General features: G+C 50.8%; 1 protein-coding gene across 1 annotated transcript in view; it reads left to right on the plus strand.

The window, feature by feature from the left end:
- The window catches only part of COQ9 (coenzyme Q9), a 14,343-nt gene extending 6,276 nt beyond the window's left edge, over positions 1–8,067 (plus strand). The window contains 6 exon segments of the mRNA XM_047078465.1: positions 2,970–3,112; positions 3,396–3,480; positions 4,965–5,069; positions 6,579–6,734; positions 6,996–7,049; positions 7,377–8,067. Coding sequence (XP_046934421.1) covers positions 2,970–3,112; positions 3,396–3,480; positions 4,965–5,069; positions 6,579–6,734; positions 6,996–7,049; positions 7,377–7,412 — 579 coding nt within the window. The 3' untranslated portion in view covers positions 7,413–8,067.
- The last annotated feature ends 1,706 nt before the right edge of the window (positions 8,068–9,773 follow it).

Below are 9,773 nucleotides of genomic sequence, written 5' to 3' on the forward strand. Positions count from 1 at the left end.
TTTGAGAAATGGAGTTGCTGTTTTGTGGTGTATCAGACCAAACAGAAACTACACCGGTTATTCAAATAGAACTTAATACAGTGAAGGGGGAATGGGGTGTAAAGTTGGTAACCAGGTAACTGGCAGGATAAAAAGAAGCCCTTAGGGTATTACGGAGGTTGCCACAGGGTTTAGCTCCCATCTCCAGGGCTAAGGAGACAAAGGGGAAAATTGGACTTGTTAAAATGGGAGGCTTGAAGGAGAGTCCCTGTGGAGGTGAGGAGGAGGAGCTACTTGGCCAGTGATGCTGTCTCTAAGTTTAGAGAGAGGGTCCCCTGGGTGATGGTGGCTCAGTGGAACCAGTTCTTTGGGTTCTGGGAAGGGTACAGACCGGCTCGGCCAGGGCCAGGCCACCAGAGGGAAGTACTGCCCCTGGGTGAAGGTGGCTTCTGGGGAGATGCTCATGGAGCTGCCAGCAGACAGGACGTCCACAGGAAGGAGAGGGACCCTTCCTCCTCCTCTAGCCTCACGGTCTCCCTCCAGCGATGGATGGGCAGAGCCTAACATGGAGCTGGAAGTGTGGCTTGTGGACTACGGCCCCTGCATCACAAAGCGGAGGCTGAGACAATAACTCCCCACCTGGTCCAGAGAGAGAAAATATGTTTTTTTTCCAAATATTTATTTAAGTCATCTCTACACTCAATGTGGGGCTTGAACTCACGATCAAAAGTCACATGCTGTGTTTCAGCCAGCCAGGAGCCCTGAGTGTGTATATTTTTGAGGGTGTCGTTACATACATAGTAGAGTCAGTATAGCCTGGTGGTGACGAGCTCTGAGCCTCAGTTTCCTCATCTGTAAAATGAGTGAGGATAACACTCACCAGCTGGAGTTGCTATGTGGCTGAGGCCACAGTGAGATCGTGTGTGTCATGTGCTTAGCAGGGTGCCTGACACAGTAAACATCAGTTGCCATTAGTATTGATGTGGGTGCAAGTCTGTTGTGAATACTGCCAAATTGCCCTCTATAACTTCCACCAAAACAGAGGCACTTTCTCCACTCCCAATAGGAGGGATTTATAGTTAGTACTTTTTTTGTTCCTTCCCTTCCCTCTCTCCCTGGTGCTCTCATAGTTCTGCCTCCAGTAGATGCTCGATGATTGCCACGTATCAGGAAGAGCAAAGGACCATCGTGGCATTGTTAACTCCTTAACAACTCATAAAAGAAAATGTTTTGGGGCCCCTGGGTGGCTCAGTTGAGCGTCTGACTTCAGCTCAGGTCACAATCTCATGGTTTGTGAGTTCAAGTCCTGCATCAGGCTCTCTGCTGTCAGTGCAGAGTATGCTTCAGATCCTCTGTCCCCCTCTCTCTGCCCCTCCCCTTCTCTCTGTCTCTCTCAAAAATGAATAAACATTTGGGGTGCCTGGGTGGCTCTGTCGGTTAAGCGTCTGACTTCAGCTCAGGTCATGATCTCATGGTTCGTGAGTTTTAGCCCCTGCTTTGGATTCTGTGTCTCCCTCTCTCAGCCCCTCACCCCTACTCATGCTCTGTCTCTCTCTCTCTCAAAAAATAAATAAACGTGGGGCGCCTGGGTGGCGCAGTCGGTTAAGCGTCCGACTTCAGCCAGGTCACGATCTCGCGGTCCGTGAGTTCGAGCCCCGCGTCGGGCTCTGGGCTGACGGCTCAGAGCCTGGAGCCTGTTTCCGACTCTGTGTCTCCCTCTCTCTCTGCCCCTCCCCCGTTCATGCTCTCTCTCTGTCCCAAAAAAATAAATAAACGTTGAAAAAAGAATATATTTAAAATTTTTTTTTCAACGTTTATTTATTTTTTTGGGACAGAGAGAGACAGAGCATGAACGGGGGAGGGGCAGAGAGAGAGGGAGACACAGAGTCGGAAACAGGCTCCAGGCTCTGAGCCGTCAGCCCAGAGCCCGACGCGGGGCTCGAACTCACGGACCGCGAGATCGTGACCTGGCTGAAGTCGGACGCTTAACCGACTGTGCCACCCAGGTGCCCCAAAAAAGAATATATTTTAAAAATTAATAAACATTTATTAAAAAAAGAAAAATGTTTTTTGGTTTTTGGGGTTTTTTTTGTTTTTTGTTTTGTTTTTTCTTTTTTTTTCTTTTTTTTTTTTTTTAACAACAGAGAGGCCTAATTTCCAAGAGGTTTAGGTTAAGTGAATTGGTGAAGAAGAGCTGAGTGCTCTTCCCAGCCCCCTTTTTTTTATTAGGACTCTGGGTTACAAGTGTCAGAGCTCAATTCTGATTGGCTGGAGCAGGCAAGGGTGTGTTCAGACTCATTTAATAACAAAAGTCTGGAAGTAGCTCCATTGTGCTGCTGGGAATCTCTCCATCCTGTCTGCTTTGCTTTCCTCTCTGTGAGCTTCATTCCCACGCAGGACTAAAAATGGTTCAGCAGCCCCAGTGGAAAGAGAGCACTTCTTTTCCGTGAGCACTAGCAAAAGTCCAGAGGTGGCCTCTTAGGGCCTGGATTTGGTCATGTCCATGTGCCTGACCTAATCACTGTGAGCCCCAGTTATCCAAGTCTGGATCTCAGGCTTTACAGCACACCAAAGGGGGCGCCTGGGTGGCTCAGTTGGTTAAGCATCTGACTTCGGCTCAGGTCATGAGCTGGCTCATGAGCCCTGCTTCAGGTGAGTGCTGACAGTGTAGAGCCTGCGTGGGATATTCTCTCTCTCCCCCCCCCCCCCACCTTCTCTCTCCGCCCCTCATGAGATTCTCTTTCTTTCTGCCCCTCACTCACGCCCTCTCTCTCAAAAAAAAAAAAAAAAAATACACCAAAGGGTTGATGGAGGATGGAGGATTGCTGGTCAGCTTTGCCCAAATCACACGGACCAGGGATGAAGAATAGGGTTATCCCATTAAAAATCAAGCTGCTGTTACTGGAAAAAGAGGTGCTGGTGAGGAACAGACAACACATGTCCACTACATTTGTCTGCCACTTTTCTGTTTTCTCTGTCTCCTTTTGTAGTCTCTGGGTCTCTCCACTGCAGCAGCCAGCATGTTTGGGAATGACGGCAGTGAGCTGGTACTGCATTTTGTGACACAGTGCAATGCTCGGCTCACTCATGTGCTGGAAGAGGAGCAGAAGCTGGTACAGCTGGGCCAGGCCGAGTAAGTCCTGTGGCATTTTTGCTCAGGGTGGCAGTTAAGGATCAGGGGGCTCAGGCCCCACTAACAGTCTCGGGAGGCCAATCCAGGCAGAGCCGACAGAGAGGAGCATTGAGCAGCCCCGCTGCTTTGAGGGGACTGGAACATAGCTGCCTCTCTGTGACAGCTGTAGTCAGGCCAGCATCAGGAGCTGGTGGGACCCTCCTCCCTAGCGCCGAGTAAGCAGGATAGCCCCGAGCCCATGCCTTTGACCCAGAGACCCACTCTTTTCTTTTCCCTCTTCCAGGAAGAGGAAGACAGACCAGTTCCTGAGGGACGCAGTGGAAACCAGACTGAGAATGCTGATTCCGTACATTGAGCACTGGCCCCGGGTACAGAGTCCATATCTAGGCTACAGGGCACCAATGCATTCGTGTTCTTAGTTCTCAGCACCTTGCACTCGGAGGACCCTGCACAGTCTTCAGAAGCTAGCTCATTAATCCGCACAGACCTGGGGATTCTCCGTGCACTTGGTAGAGCTAGGGAGTGCGGACTTGGGCGTGCCAGAGGGAGTAACTGAGCCATCTGGGTCTCAGTTCCTAGAAGTGTGAGTGGCTTGCGTACTGGGTCACATCGTGTTGGCTCCTGGTGGCCTGAGTGTGCTACCAGGTCTTCAGTGAGGAGGAATCCATGGAGGAGATTAGAAAATGAGATTTTATTGGCCATCGTCATTAACAGGCCTGTCGTGTCCTGGATCTCAGAGGACTGGGATGTCTTTTCCAGTTGTCGATGTGATGCTTGAAAATTGGAGTATTCGTTCCAAGGCTTTTTTGTCCCCTTTCCTGAAGCTTCCTTTTTCCTGTTTCAAAGCATATCACAGTGTGGGCCGTTCTCTTAGTTAAGAAAATGGAGTCCAAGCACATCAGGAATGAGAGGGCAGCAGGGATCGTCTAGTGTCCTCCACCCACTACTGAGCAATAGCGCCCATCAGTCAGTTGACAGACCTTGGAACAGCAGCGGTGCACCTAACCCCAGGCTGCCTGTGGAGGGAGTATCGCGAGAGCGGAGTCCTGTCCCCTGCCTGTGCTTGCCACGCTGGATTTTCAGATCTCTGGCCTGACTCATTCCACCTTGCAGTCAAAGCAGTGGAAGTGTGTGTATTGGGCCCTGACTGCCTTCTGACTCAGCACGTTTTCTTCTGGGCTACTTCGATAAGAAAAAACTTTTCCAGCCGAGCCAGGGCCTCTGACCCAGCTCCCGCAGGCCACAGCCAGTGGAGTTTTGAGTTGGTAAAGTGACAAGACCTTGTACTCTCAAGAGTCGATGTCTGCTAAGGAAGCGTCTCTGGGTCGTGCTATTGCTTGTATTAGTTGAAGGATTTTTGGTTTCAGATACCAGAAACCAACTTGAGTTAAGCAAAACCCCAGGGAGGAATTTATTGTGAGGTTGCCACGGGGCATCAAGGGCAGGAATGCTGCTGGGCCCAGGGATTTGGACCTAGAAACTACCCCCAGACCCTCCTCCTAGCTCTGCTTCTACCTCCGTGTTACAGAATGGGGTGCCCGCCACCATCCTTGCTCTCAGTACTCTTAGACCAGTCTAGACCCTCCGGCTGCCTGCATTCCCAAGTCCACGTGCCGGGGATGGAGAACCTGAGTGGGCCAGCTGAGGGTAGGGGCCGCCCCTGGCTCCCATCAGCTGTAGCCAGGGTTGTCAGCTGCCAGGAGCTCACGCCAACCGGGCGGAGATGGTGGGTCTCAGCAGGGGAGTGGGCAGGCCCTCTCACATACCTCCGTGGAGAGGCGAGGCGCCGCACCGTCCACCTGTGCTCTGTGTTCCCTGTGTGCAGTACCTGTTTCTGTCATTCTTTCCTCAGGCCCTCAGCATCCTCATGCTCCCGCACAACATCCCATCCAGCCTAAGCCTGATCACCAGTATGGTGGATGACATGTGGCATTACGCTGGGGACCAGTCCACTGATGTGAGTGCTTTCTGCAAACCCACAGGACACCAGGAGAGGCTTGGGTTAAGCATTTCTTCGGGAAGTTTGTGAAAGGTCTTTGATCACAGAGCCTTTCAGTGGGCCTGCAGTGCCACTCCTGTCTTGGAAAGGAGAGACTAGGGACGAGGAATCTCCCTCAACAAGCCATAGTGGGACCTACATCCTCATTCAAGGATGCACGCTCGAGCCACAAACCAGTGATTATTCCCTCTGTCCCCTCCTGGTGACACAAGCATCAGAGGGCCTGGTGACAAGGCTGCCGTTTTATAATCATTTCCCCTCAATCTCCTAAGACTCACATTCTGCGATGTGATTTCTCAGTGTGTGTCTTTCATGAGACTGATTTTATTTATTTATTTTTTTTTAATTTTTTAATGTTTATTTTTGAGAGAGAGACAGAGCATGAGCAGGGGATGGGCAGAGAGAGAGGGAGACACAGAATCCGAGGCAGGCTCCAGGCTCTGAGCAGTCAGCCCAGAGCCTGATGCAGGGCTCGAACTCACAGACTGTGAGATCATGACCTGAGCTGAAGTCGGATGCTCAACCGACTGAGCCGACTGAGCCACCCGAGCCACCCAGGCGCCCCTCATGAGACTGATTTGAAAAAAGTGAACAGAACGCCATGGAGCCGCTGTTGCCTTAAAAAGGAACTCCCTCCCCCGAGCCCCTCCTGGCCTGCTTTGCCAAGAGATCAATTAGCCTTTAAACAGGCACCAGGATAGCTTCTGACTTGTTAATGCTGTCATATTTCTGGTAGGAAATTAAAAAATAAAAAGTATACCTTCATAAAAGAAGTTAATATGTAATGGTGCTCTGTGGAGTCCAAGCTGGGGAGGCGAAGAGCTACTCCTGCCACAGTTCTAACAAAGGACTTAATAAGCTTCCCCCATGTCGGAGGACACCACCAACAGAGCTGGTGGGAAAATGAAATTAGCAAAGAAATTAAAGGAATAAAACACAAAGCAGCTGAGTTAGTGCTCCAGAGAGCCATTTGCTGGGCCAGCCTGAAGTGACTGAGGGACTGGAGCCCCTCGCTCCTCTTGGGTGTTCTGAATCTGTCCGTGGGCCTGTCTCAGCCCTCAATTTACTGGTGAGCATACCACGGTTTGGTCATAACTGGCTGACCAGAGAACCTCCCAGAATTTAGGCGGCCTAAGACGCAGTCTTTTCACAGGCTTCAAAATGGATGCATGTAGCAAAATCGCCTGGGATGCTAATCAGAAGTCCAGATTCCTTGCACTTACTTCAGACCCCTTGACTCTAAACTCTGAGAAGTTGGGCCCAGGAGCTTGCATTTTAATCTCCCAGTAATTTTGTTGCCCAGCCAAATTTGAGAACACCAATGTCTTGCAGGGAAACAAATGCATCTGTGGGGAAAAGAGATCAGGAGGGACCCCTTAGTGCCCGTGGCTTTGGGTAGGAACCCCCAGACTTCCCCAGCCCACAGCAGTAGCGGTGACCCACCTTCCTGGGTGGGTTTCTTTGCAGTTTAACTGGTATACCCGCCGAGCTGTGCTGGCTGGCATCTACAACACGACAGAGCTGGTGATGATGCAGGACTCGTCCCCAGACTTTGAGGACACTTGGCGCTTCCTGGAAAACCGGATTAACGATGCAATGAACATGGGCCACACTGCCAAGCAGGTAGTTGGGGCTAGCCATTTGGGAAGCCTCCTCACTAGGCACACCCCCCTCCTCCTGAAGGCTTGCCCAGGGAGTGTGCCAGCCATTTCCCTAAGAGCCATACTTGGGCCATTTGTGGTTGTGATCATAGGCTCTTCCTCCAGTCCACAGGGTCCTCATGAGTCCCCCCACCCCCACCCCCAGCCCCCGCTTTTGTCTTACCTGTTTCACCTTTGAGCTTGTACTGGGGGCTTAAAAGAGCCTGACCCTGACTCCTTCTAGGTAAAGTCCACTGGAGAGGCACTGGTTCAAGGACTCATGGGTGCAGCAGTGACAGTAAGTACTGTCTCACTCATCCCTGCTCTCCTCCCGTCCCCATCCTGCCCTGTGACCCTTAAAACATGTGTCAATGTTCCCGAATCTTTTAAACTAGAAAACTCCTAATAAGACGGACAGTGATTCAGCCCCAGTCTCTGATCCTCAGTACCCCATCTCTTTTTTTTTTTTTTGCTGCCATTAAAAAACATTGCTGATTCCCAGGCCCCTAGCATGTCAGATCTGTGGATCTTAGCCATGCCTGCCGCCTTGAAAACCCCAGTCTCTCCCACTGGAGTCCTAATGGCAGGGCAAGGCCTCATCATTCTGTTTCCTTCCCTGTATCAGCTCAAGAACCTGACCGGTCTAAACCAGCGCCGGTGAGCGGGATGGGGTGTGAGCTAGAGTGCCCAGAAGAAAATCTACAGATACATTGAAAGGGCTTTGAAAGATACGAAGTGCCGCCCATGGAACAGGGTGTTAATGAGAAAACACTGAAGGACTCCTGAGTCACTACGACAGCCACCTGGAAACCACAGAGCACTTGATACAGCTGTAGCCTGCGATCAGGCTACTTCTTCAGTTCTAAATACCAGGCCAGGCCTCCTGATGCCTTTCTGCATTACCACTGTGTGACTGAAAAAATGAGGCTCTCATCCAAGCGTTCAAGCCACAGAAACCCAGCATGTCCCTATCTATGGTCTCACAGATACTTGATCATGTCTTAACCTTCCTAGAGTAATCTCTGGGGCTCCCAAATCAGAGTCAGGCTGTGAAACCTTTATAAAGTGGCAGCCCATCCCCAGCACAGCACAGACTTGTGCACACAGGTGTTCCTTGCACCCCTCCCCTTTCTGGTGTCCTGAGATGCTGCACCTGGGAACCCCTCAGAAAGCTGCCTCACTTGAGACTTGTGCCTGCTGGACAGTGGTGCCCAGCCTGGCCGGAGGCGTGAACCCAGGCCGTTGTCGCATTACACCAGCATGTGTTGTAGGGTTAAGAGTCTGTACAAATAGTAATAAATATGTTTGAAGCAGTTTCTTGTTGTGCAGTTGGTTTCCATCTAGGCCACAGTGGGTATCCGAGACCTCAGAGGGAGACAGAAGTGTTGTGGAAAAGGCTTGAGGCTGGCGTCCAGGAGACCTGGGTTCTGGTCCTGGTGTGGCCTAGTGCTAATGGGTAATTACGGCAGCTCTGCCTCTCTGGGCCCGTGCTTCACTTCAGTAAGTGTGGGTGACAGTGGCCTTGCCCCTGACCATTACTCCCTGGGCTGCTATTTTCTGTCACTAATTATTTCAGTGATCCGTTCTTTAGCATTAATAATTTTCTGTTTATATGCTGGCTGAGCTCCCTTTGCAAGTCTGGTTAACGGTTGTTTTGGTCTTCTCAGGTTACAGTAACAAAATACCACAGACTGGGACTTAACGACAGATACTTGTTTCTCAGGTTCTGGAGGCTAGGAAATCCAAGATCAAGGTGCCAGCCAATTCAGTTCCTAGTGGTCTTTCTGACTTGCCACCTTCTCCCCATGTTCCAACAGGACAGAGAGAGCTCTAGTGTCTCCTCCTGTTCTTATAAGGGCCCTATTCCTACCCTCAGGACCTCTCAACCTTCCAAAGACTCCCAACTCCAAATGCCATTGTGTCGGGCGTTAGGCTTCAGCATTTTAGAGGGACACGGTTCGGCCCGGGGCGTCTGTCTCCTGCTTTCCCGTGTCTTTTCTAGGTCCACTGGGTATTGATGGGGGAAGTCACAAGCTGATCAGTGTTTCCAGTCCTTTGGCCTTTCACTGGCCCCCTTCCGCACCTCTTTAATTCTTTGTATTGTGACACCCTGGCAGGTCCCCTACGGTAGCTCTTGCAAATTTCATCCCATGCTCTCTTTTATCCTTCGTAACATCCCTCTCGCACTCCGCAGACAACCATAATTCTTAATTTACTGAGATGACACAGGCTATGAAGCAAAGGCCCCCTCCATGCCCTTTCCCTCTGCCTCAGGAAGAGGTGTCGTGTCTAGCTAAATCAAACTCTTTATCTCCTCTCTAATTCTGCCCCCTAAATGTAGCTCTTGCTAAGTTCTACTTTAGAGCCTCTTCTCTGTATGAGCAGCTGTCATCTTTTGAGGCCCATTCAAACCTTTCTCCAGGCTGTTGAGAGGACTTTGGTAATCTTTATTGGGCATCCACCCTGTGAGGGGCACGCTGCCAGGCATGCAGAGATGCGGGTGCAGAGATGAAGGGCCCCTACCCATCCGCCATGACTACACAGGCTGCAGATGATGCATCGAATGGGCGTTGTATCTTACTGCATTTTCCAAAGAGCACGATCCAGACTTGGGGGTGGAGGGAAAGGGTACGGGTATATATTTACCATTCTACTATACTTTGCTAAAGTATGCTTCTGTTTTTCCGTAAATGGGCAGATTTACTTCATTCTCTTAAAGACATCATAGTACTCCTATGCTCGTGTATTTAACCGTCAATGGACAATTAGTTTTGTTATCTTCTGCCATTACAAGCAGTGCTGTAGTGAACGCCCCTGTATGTGTATCTTTGCTGACAACTGCAGGCAGTATGAATTCCTGGAAGTGTTGTTGTGGAATCGAGGGCGTGAGCACGTTTTGTCAAATCCGCCCCTCAAGGTGGTTGCACCTGGTGCCCTTAAAGCAGGTGCGGGTGTGAAACGCCAGGCTCGGAGCGGCGGCGGCCTCCGAGCAGCAGGCGGCGCTGTGAGCGTGTCTGTGCCG

This window comes from Lynx rufus, unplaced genomic scaffold (genome assembly GCF_022079265.1).
Source record: "Lynx rufus isolate CCGP_SWC_20201006 ecotype Redwood Valley unplaced genomic scaffold, mLynRuf1.p SCAF_16, whole genome shotgun sequence".
NCBI classification, from domain to species: domain Eukaryota; kingdom Metazoa; phylum Chordata; class Mammalia; order Carnivora; family Felidae; genus Lynx; species Lynx rufus.